Consider the following 17,771-nt stretch of genomic DNA (forward strand, 5'->3'; position numbering starts at 1 on the left):
AGCCTCTGGGAAATGAATCTGTCCCTCCAGCATGTCCTATTTATTTTTGTGCTGAGGTTTAGGTCCCTGGAGCGTGTAGCTCTAAGGGACTTGGATTTTTTGAGGTGGAGCATGTCCATTAATTCTGGGTTTGACATGGCTTTGTACATCAGGCATAGATCGCCTCTGAGTAGACGGTAAGCATCTGAGTAGAGCTGGAGTTTCTTTAGTCAAGCTGCATAGGACATCTGTTTGCAGCCCATGATCCTCTTGGTGAGGTACTTTTGGGGTCTCTCCAGTTGCTGCAGGTGTCGGGTAAGGTACATCCCAAAGGGGGAATTCTATTCAATTATGGGCCTGATGAGTGACGAGTAGAGGGGCACAATGACCTCTCTTGATCTAGACAAATCCTTTCGTGATAAGGTGGGTTATATAGAAGGTCTTTCTAACCACTTTGGCAACGTGATTATCAAAGGAGAGATTACTATCTACATTGGTCCCCAAATCTCTAATTACTACTTCTGTACTTAATGGATTACCACCTATGTGGTAATTTGTGCGCACCTTGTTTTTCCCAAAGGGGATGACTATGCACTTTTTAGCATTTAGCTTGAGGCCGTGGCTCTGGCACCAAGCATCTGTCTCTGTGAGACCCTTTTGGAGGATGCTTGTGTCAGCTGGAGATTCAATTATGGCCCTCAGTTTGCAGTCATCTGCAAACTTTGTCAGCCATAATCCACCCGTGTTAGCCTGAACCTCAGGGAAGTATATACTGAACAAGAGAGGTCCCAGAACTGAGCCGTGTGGGACGCCACTTGTAACCGGTTTGGATTCAGACATGGCACCTGCGATTCTGACCATGTGGGTTCTATCTCTGAGCCATTTTGCAACCCATCTTGTGATATAGGGGTTGGTATTTAAGCTGATAAGCTTATTTTGATGCCCGAGTGGGGTATTGTGTCGAAGGCTTTTGCAAGGTCCAGGTAGGCTGTGTGGACTACCCTGCCCTCATCTATGGCTTTGGTAACTGCTTCAAAGAAATCAACTAGGTTTAAGAGGCAAGATCTGCCCTTAACAAAGCCGAATTGGGTAGGGTCCAGTGTCTGGAGACTCCCAATGTCTTTGTTTATGAGTTCCATGATAATACGCTCCATAGCTTTACAGACCAGACTAGTCAGGCTTATGGGGCGATAGTTTCCGGGGTCCATTGTTTCACCACCTTTGTGGAGTGGGACCACTGTAGCTGTACAGCATTCTTTAGGTACATATCCTGTAGTAAGGCTAAGTTTGAACAGTGACTTAATGTGAGGGTTCAGTTCTTCTTGGAGCTTGTGTAAGACACAGCCTTGGACACCATCCGGTCCCATAGATGCTGTGTTTTTGGCTTTGGAGAGGGCAGATTTCACCTGTGCATCTGTGATGTCAGGGAGGTTACATTCAGTTGGGATAGGCATTTGCTCCTTTGGGGGGGAAGGGGGGGAGAAGTTTGCGCTGAATCTGTCTGCCAGGATGTTGGCTATGTCTGTAGGTTCGGTATATTTTGTACTGTTATGCAACAATTTAGAGCATATCTGGGAGATTCCGCCCATTTTCCTGACATAACTAAAGAAGGCCTTGTGATTATCTTTAGTGTCTAGGGCAATTTTTCTTTCGAAACTGGCCTTTGATGATTTTATGAGGGATTGAAGTTTCTTGCTAATACTGATCAGAGATGCCTTCCCTTTTTGGGATTTTGTTCTGTCATGCAGTAGCTTCCTCCTTCTGTTGTATAGCTTATTTATGGTTGGGGTCCACCAGACCGGTCTCCTGTTTTTGGAGGAGTGAGTCTTGGTTTTATTTGGGATAGCACTATCCATGCATTTCTGCAGGTGCTCATAGAATGCATTTGTAAAGGATTCTGCGGATTGGGCTGTATTATCCTCTGGCCCAGGGGCTTTGAAGGATTCCACCTCAGTCTTGAGAAGTGCAAAGTTGGCTTTTGAGAAATTCTTTACAGTGATTTCCTTGGCTGGGGGTGGGGATGGATATGGATGTCCAGGGAAATTTGTTTATGGTCTGATCTTACCAATGAGGGGTTTACCTCTGGTGTGGAACATAGAGTCCCCATGTTGGTGATGACCAGGTCCAATATGTTGTTCCCTCTTGTGGGATTGGTGACCAGTTGTTCCATTGCATTAGAGTTTATAAATTCAAGGAACCATTGGGCGAGGGTGTTTGGGCTTGAGTAGTTTTCCCAGTCAATGTTTGGACAGTTGAAGTCACCCAATAACATAGTGTTTGGAGAGACCTTTATATTCTCCAGTGTTCTCAGGAATGCCAAGTGGGGTTCCTGTAATAGGGAGGGTGTTCTCTAGCAGGCTACAAACTGAAAGGCAGTTTTGCCCGCTGTTAGTTGCACATGGATGGTTCCCAATGCTTCGTGCAGTGCCACTAAGCTGGAAGTGTAGGTATCTTTGATGAATATAGATACTCCCCCTCCTTTTGTGCTTCGGTCCGAGTTTTGGGGCCAAAACGCATTTTATGAGTTATAACCTGGTAGTGCTTCTTAAATAAATGCAAGTACTGTACTCTTGCCCCATCAGCAATTGCAAACCATGCCCCCTAATAATCTGATCCTCAGGCAGCATCCACTTTTGTGCACCTTACTTAAGGTTCTTATGAAGATAATTCTAAATATTTAGTTTATGGTATGTAACATGTTGCCAGTACAAACCTTTCAACCCGCAGAAACAGAAAATGGAGACAATAACCACTGAAATATAGGTATGTGTAGAAAAAAAATTGTGGACTTCTAATTAGCTAAAAATCTGAATACCATGCAGCATATAATTCATTCCACTTCCAGTAGGAATGAGGGATACTACCCAAACAATAAATAAATAGAGATAAATCGATGGAAAATATAAGCACATTATCAAAAAGACAGTGTATAATCTGTATAGTTTAATGAAATTTATTGCAAACTTTGACCACATAAGGGCATTTATTTTTGTGTCTGAAAAAGAGAAATAAAAGATATGTGGGCACTTTAAATTATTGTTGACATTAGGGCTGGTCACATAGAGTGGTTTTCTGTATACAAGAAAACTTAAAAACATCACACATGATAAGATAGATTCAGAAAAGTGTGTGAAGGGGTAAATCCAGCCTGAAGATAGGAATATTCCTCAAAGAAATAAGTATATCCTGTGCATGGGTAAATCAGGCCTGAAAATAGGAATGTTCTCCCAAAACAGGGACAATTGGAAGGTCTGTGGCAGTAGCATTTTTATTCCTCCTCCTGCGATAGCATTATCTTACAGGTAACAGTGACAGTAATCACTGGTTCAAGAATACTGCTCCTTTAAACATGTCTGCGTGTTGCAACTCCTGAAGTTTTCATGTGACTTTTTGTTCTTATATTGATGTCTAAATTGCTATGCACACAACGCCTGCTAGGACAATGAATTGTGACCTGCTTTTAGAGTGGTTCATATTATTATGCACTCATTTATTAACGTGCCTTTATCTATACGTCATTATATAATCCCTTGCCTACACCAATTCCTGCACTGTTTTCCTCCCTGATCCATATCCCTAGCTGGTACTATGAAAGTCAACATGCCAGCATTCAGCCACATTGCAGGCAACAGTGCACTACATATTAAACAAGTTGTCTCTCAGTAGTGACCGAAGTGTTTGGTTTCTTCAACGGGCTTCAATGCCTACAGTATTTAACAAGACTATTAGGACAGGAAATCCAGTCTTTCTTTTGGGAAATTGTTTGCTGCAGTACAGCTTTTATTGGAGATACAACTTCAGGTCTCTCTCTCTCTCTCTCTCTCTCTCTCTGTAAAACTCTTGACTATAAAAGTTGAGACAATTTCTATTTTCTAGTGACAGTTCTGGTTATTCTTCTTTCTGAACATTGACTTAAAAAATATATTTGACTTAAAACTCTAAGACCACAGAGAAAAGTTATTCTAAAAAAAAACATTTTGAGTTAATAAGCTCGATTGATGACTCACTATTGAAATTTGAGACTCAAAATACAGTCTCAAAATGCCCCCCCCCCAAATAAAACGACCAAAAATTACATGAGAAATGAAAATATTGGACATTATTTTTCTTCTTTAAAACTTATATTTTGTAGGTTAGCAAAACCCCTTGCACCCCCTAAACATATATACCAATTGCAAAATCAACATATCTCCAAGAAAAGGGAATATTTTGATTGATGGTACTATCTACTTTAACAAATATAAGTCTGCAATTTGGTCATTCAGTCCTCACTTTCTGGGAACTGACATTGTCGGCCCCAGCATTTCAATGGTTATCTCTGCTGACACATATCAAAGAAGAATTATTGCTCTAGTGATGGTCAGGATGTACCCAGAATACCTACTGATAATGTTTGGACATGTATATTACATGTGAGTGCATGTCATCTTTCTCATGTCTCCATACCACACTTTAATTCACCTGTCACAAGTCACTTGCATGTCTTTCATGGTCTTCAGGGTTGGGGAAACAGCCAGATGTTCTCTTACAATTTAATTTATTCATAATTATGCATCCTGGCAAAAGAAATCTCACCTTTATCATTGTCTTCCTCTGTAACTTGAATTCTAGTCTTAGAGACAAGTATGACCAGTGAGAGGAAAACATGTGTTTCTGGGAGGGTACTATTTCCATGACGCTGTGTGAACTCATGTGTCATGCACATCACACTTTATCCATCCGTTGTTTATCAACGTTCAGAGATCATGCCTAGCAGGAGCTGCTGGAGATACCTAGATGGACACTCTCTCTTAAAAAAGCACAAAGTAGCTGGTGACAAGTCCTGTGCCAATAGGATATTAACATGTAGGGAGTATGCAACCACAAATTAATTTTGTTTTCTGTTATCGTGCAGATTTCATGCTATCTAAAAACTATGTACATCATTGTTGCAAGCAGTTTTCTCAATTGCATTTCTAGTGTATAACAGTTTCTGCAATGCTACAAATTTGTATGGATTTGCACACAATATACACAAAATGTATTGACTGACAATTGCTTGCTATTTTTTTTTTTGCCATTTATATACACTATCTTAAGGTTTGGAATCACCAAAGAAGGAAAATATCAGAAATTTCTATACAACACTTTGCAATGAGCATAAATTATTTTAGAATCTGGCATTGTGCTTTAGGCAAAGTAACTTCCATACAATGCCTTACACTGAGCATAAATAGTTTTTGAATCTCAACCCATGAACTGACAATTCCTTTACTTAAAAAATATCAGTGACCAGTATGTTAGTAGCTGGCTTTCATACATCTGAGTGATATGTTTTCAGATAGTGGGTGCGTCTGCTTCTTTAAAATACACTTGTTTCAAAAGACAAAAGAAAGTTGTAATGGTATACAGAATGGGGGAATCTGAGATAATAAGTATTTGGGATTATTGACAAATCTGGTTTAGGAGAAGGTATTATCACACTGCTAAGAAAGCTTCTGAACTTTACTTTGTAGAAATCTCACTTCAACAAATTTAATTAAAATGGGTGTTATCATTTGGAATGACACCTTTTATATTAAAAGTAATAGGCTGAGATCAATACATCAGTTATGCAGGCACAATAATTTTGCTATAAACTTTAAAAAGGCAAATTAAATGTCTTGGCTTAATAAGATTAAGGGATATATGGCATGTGCCTCCACTGTTTGTAAACTAAGGATATGTGACCTGTACTTAAGCAACTATAGCTTTTCAAGGAGTACATGTTGTACGAGTCTCAAACACCACTGTGGTTATCTATATGTCAAGCAGAACAGAACAAAACTGACACACAAGCCTTCCAGTGGCCTTCCACCAAAAGCCATAAACCCTTAATTGTTCAGCACTCAGTCTCTTTTACAATACAATCCATGCAATGGCCAGAGGCAGTGGCCATGCTAACCCCTTTTCTTTTCCTGCTAGTGATCATTACTTCTAATACCCTTTCAACATCCTTGTAAGCAATTGGTACAGTTCTCTTAGACCTACAACTGGCACTCAACTTCTTCCCGCCCTGATCTGTATTCATCTCACCTACAATATAATCCCAAATTTTCCACCTTCTTACAAGTGTCTTTTGCCAGTCTGATCACCTATTCTTCATGAGGAGATCGTGCACTGTCTGTACATCAAGACTGTGTGCAATGTCCTCTAGCTAATCGTACTTCCATTCCAGACAGTGACTGATGACCACAGGTTTGGTATTGCCTATAACATACCCTCAGTGACTATCAACCCATATAATTCAATTCCAAGACTTTCTCGGTGACATTATCTCTTCCTGTATCACCCTCCCCACTTAAATGCATACAATGTCAGGATGTGGAACTCTCCCATCAATTATTTATAGTAAACACATTCAGTAGTCAAAGCATCCTGACTCTCCTCTTACAGCTGCTCAGATTCTGCTAATGATCAAAGCAACCATTTGCCCCCCCCCCTCCCTTGGTTATCAGAGTGCTGTCCTCACTCCTAGGCATTCTTAAAATAGATGCTCTTGTTGAGATCAGCCTGCCTTACCTACTGTCTAAAATCTATACACTAATCCAGCTTCCAGAAGGATACATTGTATTGCCTATTGCAATTATATGACTAATGTGCTGCTGATGTGTATAATGGCATGAGGTAGGGTGTCTCTTTAGATACAGCACACTGCATACCCTCTCCTATGTCACCCTGGACCAACCTGGGGTTAATTCCTCCTTATCCTATCTGTATGCAGAAAAATCCCATTCTATATTTCAGATGGCCACTTGTGAACTGTACCAGTTTTATTATACCCTTATGGTCAAGTTTTTGTATTTCTTGCTCTAGATCAAGGAATCCTAAGTCAGAATTATAAATACAGCAACATTAACAGCTTTTAACATGTTGTACACTTTCTTGTCAGAAAAATACATTTTTCTAAACAGTGAAAAAAAAAGAAATGTAAGCATTTAATACATTTTTCCTTAATGTTGGCAACATTCTGCATTAGAAGACTCTAAAAACTGAAATATTTTTGCAAGACTGATCCCAAACCATGCATTACATACATGAGCAAATGTATGCATAATGTAATTTATTAATGTAATTTAATTACAAAAGGCATTTAAACTATGAAGACATGGTAGCACATTCAGTTGTGTACTTACAGTACAGTTCAATTCTTATGAAGTCCTTGATTCCAAGATTTTCTAAAAACACACCAGAAGTAGCAACAGTTTTAAAATAAAATGATACATCTGCACTAAGTTCACCATGGAATGTCGGGAAATGAAGATAAGAAGTCTCTGTATTGAAGGAAGCAGAATTCCAAAAATTTCCTAGAAAAAAGAAATCAATAAATTAAAATAATATACAAAATTATATAACAGGTTAATCCACTTAAGAACATCTTCTCCTTGAGGAAAACAATGAATCAAGGTAGACTTTCAGCGTAGTCATTTTTCTTCTGCATTAATACTGCTCAATGTATCAACATACAAGAAAAAACATTTATTCCCTTTCTTTGAACAAGAGCTGATGTAAAACAGAGACAGAGAGAGAAGTTTTTTTTTCCATATCATATTTAGGTATTGGGCCAACTGGAGCAGTGGTCAAGTTTGCTGCTTTGTAGGTCTTGGTTCTCTAGTATTCTGCAGGCCTGCCTTCTGTATGGAGTCTGCATGAGTTTTCAACAGATGTTTGGGCTTCTTCCCACTTCTCAAAAGTGTGTTGCATGTGAACTGGCATTTCCCAGAATTATCTGCTGGTGTGTGTGTGTGCGTGTGTGCGTGTGTGTGTGTGTGTGTGTGTGTGTGTGTGTGTGTGTGTGTGTGTGTGCATCATACAATGGTTGGTTCCTGCTTGAGGCCAGCCTTCTCTATCTTGAACCCCAAGACTTAGATTTGGGTCTGCAATGGATTAAACACATATGTGTATTATGCCATTCATGAAATTACCTTTGAAAACAGAGAAAGAACTTTAGGGAAACCTGTAATTAACTGAAAAGAACAACCGATGAGTGTGCTTTTGTCTCTGAGAATGTTTTATATGTAAAATCACACATACGTATGCAGTATTAGGCACAGTCTGAAGCCATAGTGCAATGAAATATGGCAATCCATTTTATGAGACATGGTCCCTCCATCTGTCACAGCCTAATCTTACAATTAATCTTTTTTTTTTTTTAAACAAGAAACATCTTTATTAAATTATCATGTATGACATAAGCAATCATACATTTATATAAATGAAACTAAACCATTTTGACATAATTTTAGTTGCAAACATTATACATCACAAACCATACTGACATAATTTTAGTTGGAAACATACATCTAGTTATTGTCAATCATACACTCAATAACTCATTCAAATCCTGCCTTCTTTTAAACCTTATTCCTCCTCTGTATTGTTCCCACAATTCCCATTCTTCAATGTAATTTGTTCCTACCCTTTTCTAAAGATCCCAATTCCAATTTTTTATCTCTTTTACTATATTCACTGCTTCTCGTACAGTTGGTTTAGACTTTGATTTCCATTTTATAGTAACTGCTTTTTTTGGCAACCACCATAATTAGACTCAGCAAGGCCTTACTATTTCTAGGCAATTCCGATTCTATTTCTTAGCTCAAAAAAATCATTCCTTTAGTTACACCAATTTGCTCACCCAGTATCTCTGACAAGTCTGCCGACTCATTACACTCCCAGAAAACATTTTCCCAATTACCTCTTTCTTCACCATCAGATCTCCAACATTTGCTGTCTATATGAGGAAAATTGTTTGGACTCTATTTGGTGTATACAAATACCTATGTAAACACTTCCAAGCAAAGATCATAAATCACTAGACTGTTGCAAATCTAGGAGACATACTTATATCCCCCATTGTTTCTTTGTGAATTGCTTATCCAATCTCTCTTTCTAATCCTTTCTAAACTCCTCTGATTGATTCTTATTGTTACCATGCAATATTTTGTATACTCTACTAATTATTCCTTGTTTAATTTATGCTTACTAGCAATCTATAAGGAAAGGCATCTCGATGATTATCAATAAAAGAACGTATTTCCCTTTTTTAAAGATATGGCAAGTGTGTTCTATAGCTAATATAGTAGTTGGTCTATAGTTATGTTCTGCATTACATGTACAATGCTTGTCACATCTCTAAACTATCCAGTGTTTATCCCTTGTCTGAGCTGTTAATCAGACTTAGGTTGTCTGGGCCATTGTGAGAGCTTTACAACTCTATGTCACTGAGTCATTTTTTATTCCCCTGCCTTTGATTAATATTTCATATGTGTACACTACCAGCTGTATCTACGACATAGCTTTTCAGTGTGGCACTAGGCTAATGACTACAAGGGCCTTTTTAAGCCTAGCCATGCATCTCAAATCTCTGACAAGTTCTGGTACCCTTGATAAGTGCAAGTAGGGGCATGGGAGATGAAACATTTACAAGCAGGGGCCTGGGAAATGAACCATTTACAGGTTGCCTGTGTCCAATAGAGACATAGATGTCAAGCCAGGGATGAATTTCCTGTTCTCCATCCAATTGTCCAAATTACACTTGAAATGGGTTAGGGAGGAACTCTGTTTCACATAGATGTGTAGCCTATTCCAGAGATGGGTTAGTCTCTGGGATACATTCCTGTCTCTGCAGCAGGTTCTATTTATATCACAGGCAAGGTTTAAGTCTTTAGACTGTGTAATTTTGGTGCTGTTTATTTTGTTGATATGCAGGAGGTCCATCACAGTGTGGTCTGACAATGCCCTGTATGCCAGGCATTAATCTCCCCTCAACAGCCTGTAGGAAACAGAATACAAGGACATGGCCTGGAGGCAGTCTGCATAGGACATTTTATTTATGCCCTGTATTCTTTTAGTGAGGAATCTATGTGAATGTTCCATTTGTTGGATATGCCTGGCATTGTACTCAGTGATAGAATGTCAAATACAGTGGAACAATGACTTCCTTGGACCTAGATGCCATACTTTTGTTTATAAGTTCAGTAACATAGTATAATTTCCTCACTACTGTAAGCACTTGATGATCAAAGGCTAGATTACTGCCTATGTGTATCCCCAAGTCCCTGACTACTGGGTCAGCTCTAAGGGGTGTGTTGTCAATATGATAGTTATGATAGGTGGATGACTTCCTAAAGAATACTATTGTGCATTTCTTGGAACTAAGTTTTAGTCTGTGGCTCTGACACCAGTTGTTTGTCGGTGTCAGCCCTTCCTGGAGAACATTTGTGTAAGTGTGAGATTCAAAGACAGCTTCTAATCTGCGATAATCTGCAGATTTAAGTCAGCCAGAGACCACTGACATTGGCCTTGACTTCAGAGAAGTAAATGCCAAAAAGTAGTGGTCCACGGACTGATCCCTGATTGACTCCATTGGTGACTGGCTTCTTTGCAGAGGTGGATTCCTCAATTTTAACTTCCTAGGTCTTGCCTGTGAGACAGTTGGCTATCCACTGGGTGATATAAGAGTTTGTACCTAACCTCTTGACTTATTCAACAATGCCCAAGTATGGTATTGTGTCAAATGCCTTAGACATGCCTGGGTAGGCAGTGTGAACCGTTTTGCCTTATACATTGCTTTGGTGACCTTCTCAAATAAGTTCACCAGGTTGTGTAGGCATGGCCTGCTCTTGATGAAACCAAACTGGGTTGGGTCTAGTCTCTGGAGGTTTACTATATCATTATTGATCATTTCCATGATAATTCTTTCCATGGCTTTGCATATAAGACTAGTGAGAATTATGGGTCTGTAGTTCCCAGGGTCTGTAAATGGCCCTGATCTTTGTGCAGAGGGATGACTGTTGCTGTTCCCCATTCATGAAGCACAAAGCCTGTTTGGAGGCTGCAGTTAAATAGCAATTCCAGATGGCCTGATAGGTCATGTTTCATGCTATTTAGAAGGCATCCTGCAATATTGTCTGGGACCATTGATGCAGTGTTCTTGGACTTACAGAGAGCATTAAGGACCTGGCCCCCAGTGGTAGCAGGGGGAGTTATATCTGATTGTATTTCCTGCAGGAAGGTTGAGGTGGAGAGAGGGGTAAAGTTGGAGCTAAATTTATCAGCCAGTAGGTTTGGTCTATCTTCAGTATAGGTTCCTCCATTTACAATGAGCTCTGCACACAATTGTGTATTGCCTTTGAGGTTGCAGACATAGCTAAAGAATGCCTTGTGTTTGTCCTTGGTCTGGGAGGCCAAATTTACCTCATGTTTGGCTTTGGTAGACTTTATCTGTCCTCTGAGTTGTTTGTTTAGTTTGCGGAGAGTACTTTTATCTTTCTGGGTGCTGCACCTCCTAATTTTGCCATGATTTTCTTCCTTCTGTTATACAGCCTATTGATGTTGTGATACCACCAGGGTGGCTTGGTTTTTTAGTTAGTTCTGTACTTCCTGGTGGGTACAGATGCCTCTATGCAGCTACTAACATGCTTGTTCAGAGTTTCTGTGAACAGTTCTGCATAGACAGCAGTGTTCTCAGGGTTTATGGGGGCTTGACATTTTTCAGGTTATCAATTAATAGCAGGATATTAGCCTTAGGGTAGCTCCTGAATATTCTAGGTTCAGCAGGGGGTCCAGGTTTCATTTATACTTCAAATAGATCATTTTGTGGTTTGACCTTACCAAGGATGACTTTTACAGTAGGGGGTGTGCAGCACTCTCCCATATTAGTGAGGACCCGATCCAGTATGTTTGTACCCCTGGATGATACATTAGAAATCTGGTCCAGGGAGTTTGTGTTTACAAAATTCAGGAATCTCTGTGCCTGTATACATTTGGTGTGTTATAGGATTCCCATTTAATAGTGGGGTAATTAAAGTCACCCATGAATATGGTATTGGGCTGGATGGTGAGTGTTTCCAATAAGTCTAAATACATGGTATGGGTTTCCTGGGTCATAGACGGGGACTTATAACTTGCAAGAAAGTGGTATTGGATTTTTCCTATTGTAATTTGAACATGGAGTAACTCAAGTGCATTGTCTCATTTGACCAGTCTTGAGGTATATTTATTTTTGATGTAAATTGAGACACCTCCACCTTTAGTCCCTGTCTGTGTAGTAACTGGTCTAAATGTGTGGAAATTATTATAACCTTGTACTGTCAATGTGTTCTCTGAGACTTTAAACCATGTCTCAGTGACCACACAGATGTCAGCATTCTCTAGGGTAAGGAGAGCTTCTAAGGAGTGGAGTTTTTTTGTATAGACACCTAGCACTGATCAATAATATCTTTAGATTTTCTTGGGTTTGATTTGCTATGTCAGAAGTACTTTCAGTTTGGCATTGCCTAAAAAAGGCACCATGAGGAAGACAATGTTTTAGCCAATATTTGAAAGCCTAGAGGGGAGAGGTGCAGACCATCCTTGGCAAAGAAGCATGGTCTGTTGACCATCTCTTTCCATGCTGACAAGTACTGCACCCCCCTTTGTCTGAGATATAAACAGGACCTGTTGGAGAAACAGGTATGTATCTCATTGACTACCCTGTCTCTGGAACAGACTCCCCAACCATGTGAAGCAGAGTTCCTCCATAACCCAATTCAAGTGAAACTTGGACAATTGGATGGGCAACAGGAAATTCATCCCTGGTTTGGCACCTCTCCCCCTAATGGACTGAGGCAACTTGTAAATGGTTCATCTCCCAGGCCCCTGATTGTAAATGGTTCATCTTCCAAGCCCCTGCTTACACAAAGCAGGGGTACTAGAACTTGTTAGAAGTTTGGGACACATAGCTAGGCTTAAAAAGGTCCTTGTGTTCATTAGCCTAGTAAACACCTATGATCCTATGAAATGTATATTGACAACAGAAACTAAGCCAATTATTAAAACCATTCATCTTTTGTTCATATTGTGGCATGATCCTGGCATGATCCTTGGAGAAGGTAAAATGCTGCTCAATGCTAGGCTCATACCAGCCTATGACACATATTCCAAGAGCTCCATTATTTCTCTCATCATATAATCTAGGGAGGTATGTCTTAGGTCATTGACACCCACATGGACTATGACTGAATCATACTGGTAGTTGTGGTCTAATAAACTGAGTGCATTCATAATGTGGTAGATGCTAGCCCATGATAAGCAACTGACTGTGACTTTATCTTTATTTAGCCTGGTGAGAGGGATACCAGTGTGTCTCATGATGGAGTATCCAATAACCAGAATGCTGGATTGTGTGGTGGCTTGTCTTATGGGCTTAGAAGTAGATGGTCCATGAGAAGTGACTCTATGTGTTGATGTGGGTGTGGTTTTAAAAGCATGCATTCAGGGTTGCTGAGGGTGTCCGTTATATATAGTTCATCTAGGAGGTCTTTGGGGTTTAGAAAGGTCACATTTAAGTGCCTCAGCATATGTGGGTCGATATGTCTGCTTTGAATTATTTGTGTTCAGTGCAGAGTGTGTACTACTGACAACCTTATTGACATGAAAAGTACTTTAATATGAGTGACATTGTGCAAATATATCTCTCACATACCACAGCAGTTTGTTTGAGAATTAACTGGTTGTCAGTAAACAGGAGGGAATGTATACATTGCCTCAAGATTTTCATATCCACCAAGCTGGTAATGGAGATAGTGGAAAAGTTCATATCCATGGCAACAGACCATTTTAATTGATTATACAATTGGAGTGAGAATATAAAGCAATGTCATGAGTATCCAGTTTGCAACTCTGGGGACAGTGCTTGTCACTGCACACTGGTTGTCCTGTGTGCAACTGTCTTGCAGTGTCAATTTGGGAATGTGACGAGTGCTTCCCAGTAACTTTTAACTTATCCTTTCTTTCTGACCTGCATGTGAGTTACTCCATCTCACTGCTCTTAGCATTAATTTATGCCTTTGATTTAGCTTTTCATAGTTCCTGTGTTACACATAGGCCTCTCTCTGGGTTTTGCTCTGCAGCATACCTTATCATTTGATTGTATACTGTATCATACTAATTTATGACATTTTTATCTCTGGTCTGCTGCTATTTCATGCCTTGCAAATGTTAATCACTACGTTTATGTATTCCATGGATTAGCTTGCAATATTGTTCTATATTTGCAACTTTTTTGCATGCATATAGTTTGATTTGATTGATATATTTATTGGAATTGTATATTACATTTGCAACATTTATGCATATGTACAATGAATTTGCATTTACAAGCAACTGGTATTAATACATTAGTTACAGTGCAGTGCAATCATTTCTATATTAATTCATAAAGTACTCCCCTTCTTTCTAACTGCTATTATATCACCGTCTTTGTTTGTCATTATTGTGCAAGCATACCCTCCTCTGTAGGTAGGACACATCCTTTCATGTGTCTCACTTTTGTTTTAGAAACTGCTGTGCAGGACTCTCTCACTATACTGCTAAGTTGTATTTCTGAGTATTATTCTGCATGTGATACTTAACATACACAGCATTTACTTTAGTAGCATCAATAACTTCTGCAGCTGTCTGTTCTACGCTCAACCTGTTTTACCTGTTTGGCTGGAGCTTGGCACAGTAGTTTTTGTGATAGAAAGCAAGGTGAGGCCGATGCCAATAAGGAGATGAAAACAGGCTCCAAAACAAAACTTTCAGGTACCAACCAACTCCAAAAAGCCACAACACGAACTCTGTAACAAACACTGCTTTATTGACCTAGGTTTCGTCCTTCCGAACTTCTTCAGAATACATACTATCATTGCAACTTACTAATTTTATACATTGTTAATTGTTCAATAATCATTCAATTAATAGCCTAATTTCCCGCCATAAATTCTTAAAAAGGAAATGGCATTTTGTTAAAAATTCATCATGTTTAAATGCAAAACATATTCATTCATCTCTACCTCATATAAACTTATATCAAAATAATTATGCATTAATACACTTAAAAACTACTTATAAAGTATCCAAATAGTCTGTTTATTAATTTTATAAAAATACTTATTTTTGTAAATACATATAAAGAACCATTATTAATAATTAATATATCTAATATGTATTAATAATAATTTATACCTATACAATTGTAAATATACTCAGCTGGAACCTATTTATTGTTAAATGTTCCTTATGAATATTTTATGTACAATTATATATATAAAATAAAATTTAATAAAAAAATGTACTACTAGTGTGCATGATTACAACCAATATACCTGATCATATTATAATGGGATATATAATAAACAACTCTTATTTAAATGCAATTGATGTATATATATTATTGTGTACGTATAGTATGCAATCTGATAGTTGTTAAATCAATTGTGTTAGTGTATTATACCATAAATTATTCTAATCTATAAGTTGATCATATTATGTTTATAACTAATATATTAAATAAAAATAATTATAATATAATGTTGTATATGATAACATGTATCATTTATTGTATATTCTATTCAGTTTTAATAATGGCATGATGGTCATATATTCATTTATACCCGGAGGTATACATGAATTAAGTTGTATTTGCCATTTGAGTTCTTCCATATCCAAGTGATACATAGTTATCCTTCCTTGTAAATCCTGTTTTATTTGATTTACAACCATAAATTTGAATTTATGATCATTATATTCTATAATGTGTCTTGCTAAAGCGTTACTATTTTTGTGATGCTGTATATCTAATAAATGTTCTTTAATTCGTTCTCTAAATTTCCTCTTTGTTTTTCCCACGTAAAAGGCTTTACATTGCTGACACAAAGCTATATATACTAGATTTATTGTATAACAATTATAATGTCCATTTATCCTAATGTTACATTCGTTGATCCTAATATTAGTACCTGTTTCATAAATATAACTACATGTACTACATGTCCCACATCTAAAGTTTCCTTCTTTTGCACTTGTGTATTTTTCAATATTTCTTTTGTTTTCTAATATATTTTTGAAAGAAGGACTCTTCTTATATATGAATTTTATTGTTCCGTTAAATGTTTGTCTCCCAATTTTATCATTGACAAAGAAGTCCCAGTTTCTCTTAATAATGTGTTCTATATCTTTGGAACAATCGTCAAATTTAATAATGTATAATGGGATGTTATTATAACCATGTTTATCCATTGTATCTTCATTATTGATTAATATTTTATTAAACGAACCTGTTTTTAAAATTGCCGTATATGTTCCATTTTTTCTTTTATTTGTTACTTCATTAAATATTTCAACACAAAATTGTTCTGGGTATCCCCTATTCATGAATAATTGCATGATATATTTCATTTCTTCTATAAAATCTACTTCTTCGCTGACCATCCTGGCTGCCCTGACCATCTGCCCCTTAACTATGGCTTTTTTCTGATGGCCAGGGTGCCAGCTATCATAGTGCAAGTACGCATTTGAAAAAGTAGGTTTTCTATGTATTTGTGTTTTCAAAATATTTGTTTCTTTGTCATGTGTTATATCTACATCCAAATAGTTGATGTTATTTTCTTGGACATTATAAGTAAATTTCAAAAATTTTACTGTGTTATTGATGTATTCTAAGAATTTTTCCAATGCATTTTTATTTTTATTTTTATTTTTATCTTGGTCCCATATGATAAAAATGTCATCCAAATATCTGGTATACATTATTAGATGGTCACGAAACTCTGTTGTAAATAAATAGTTATGTTCCCAATAACTCATTATTCAGTTTGCATACATGCTACCCCACTTATTTGTTGGAAATAACTACCTTCAAAAAATATATAATTATTGTTAAGTACTATTTCCATTAGATTTATTAATATATTAATTTGATCTTGTTCATAAAGTTTCGTCGCAAATAATTGTTCTTCCAGCCATAAAAGGCCTACATCATGAGGAATTGTGGTAAATAAATTTACAACATCTATTGTAATGAAAACATATTCTCTCTTCATAATTATTTTGTTAAGTCTACTCAAGAAATCCCATGAATCTCTAGTTATATAACTGAAACATTTCATACTTTCCTTAAAAAAATGATCCAAATACATACTTATGTTGCATGTAACACTTCTGTGTCCATCTACTATGGGCCTAAATTCCAAATTGTCAAGGCCTTTGTGTATTTTTGGTATTCCGAAGATACCACTGATGACTGGATGTTCATTTCGTAAAAAATCATATTCTTTTTCAGTGATACCCCCTTGGTATAACATGTAGTTTTTGTGAAAGCCATGCTCTTTGTCCTAGACTTAACAGAATGCAGTCTTGCCATCCTCCATCTTCACCTTGTGCATGCTGTTTGATTCATTTAATTATTCTCTGTCTGCCTGTCTGTTTGTTGACTGGTGTAGAGCATTAATCCATCTAGACAATTTTCAGGCTCATCTGCAGGTTTCAAATATAATTTAGCACAAAAACAAAACATTAACTAATGCAGTACCATTTTGGTATTTATAGTATCATTACACTTTACATATAGGTTCATAGGTGTGTACTAAGCTAATGGCCATGGAGCCTTTACAAGCCTAGCCCATACGATTACCCTTACATTGTGCCACCTGAACATAGTTCCCACTGCCTCTGTCGAGGAGAGCCACTGGAGTGATTCCCGGGGTGAACTTTTTATTTCCCATCCACTCATGAAGATTTCTGTTGAAGAGGTCCAACGAGGTGCTCTGTTTGACATGTATGGGAAGTCTATTGCATAGCATGGTCAGTCTCTTGCTTATGAACCTGTCTCTCCAGCATGTTCTGTTAATTGTGGTAATGAGGTAGAGTTCTCTGGGGCATGTGGTGTGGAGGGATTAGGATTTCTTTAGATGTAGCATTTCTAAAAGAGCTGGGTCAGACATGGCTTTGTAAGTCAAGCAGATATTGTCTTT

General features: G+C 37.7%; 1 protein-coding gene across 1 annotated transcript in view; it reads right to left on the minus strand.

The window, feature by feature from the left end:
• The window catches only part of LOC122802342 (contactin-associated protein-like 5), a 2,566,556-nt gene that overhangs the window by 906,469 nt on the left and 1,642,316 nt on the right, over positions 1-17,771 (minus strand). Inside the window, exon 14 of the mRNA XM_044071980.1 lies at positions 7,134-7,304. Within this exon, the coding sequence (XP_043927915.1) occupies positions 7,134-7,304 (171 nt within the window). The remainder of the gene's footprint in view (positions 1-7,133; positions 7,305-17,771) is intronic.

The sequence above is a fragment of the Protopterus annectens genome, chromosome 5.part0 (genome assembly GCF_019279795.1).
Source record: "Protopterus annectens isolate FY-2018-M chromosome 5.part0, PAN1.0, whole genome shotgun sequence".
NCBI lineage: Eukaryota > Metazoa > Chordata > Ceratodontiformes > Protopteridae > Protopterus > Protopterus annectens.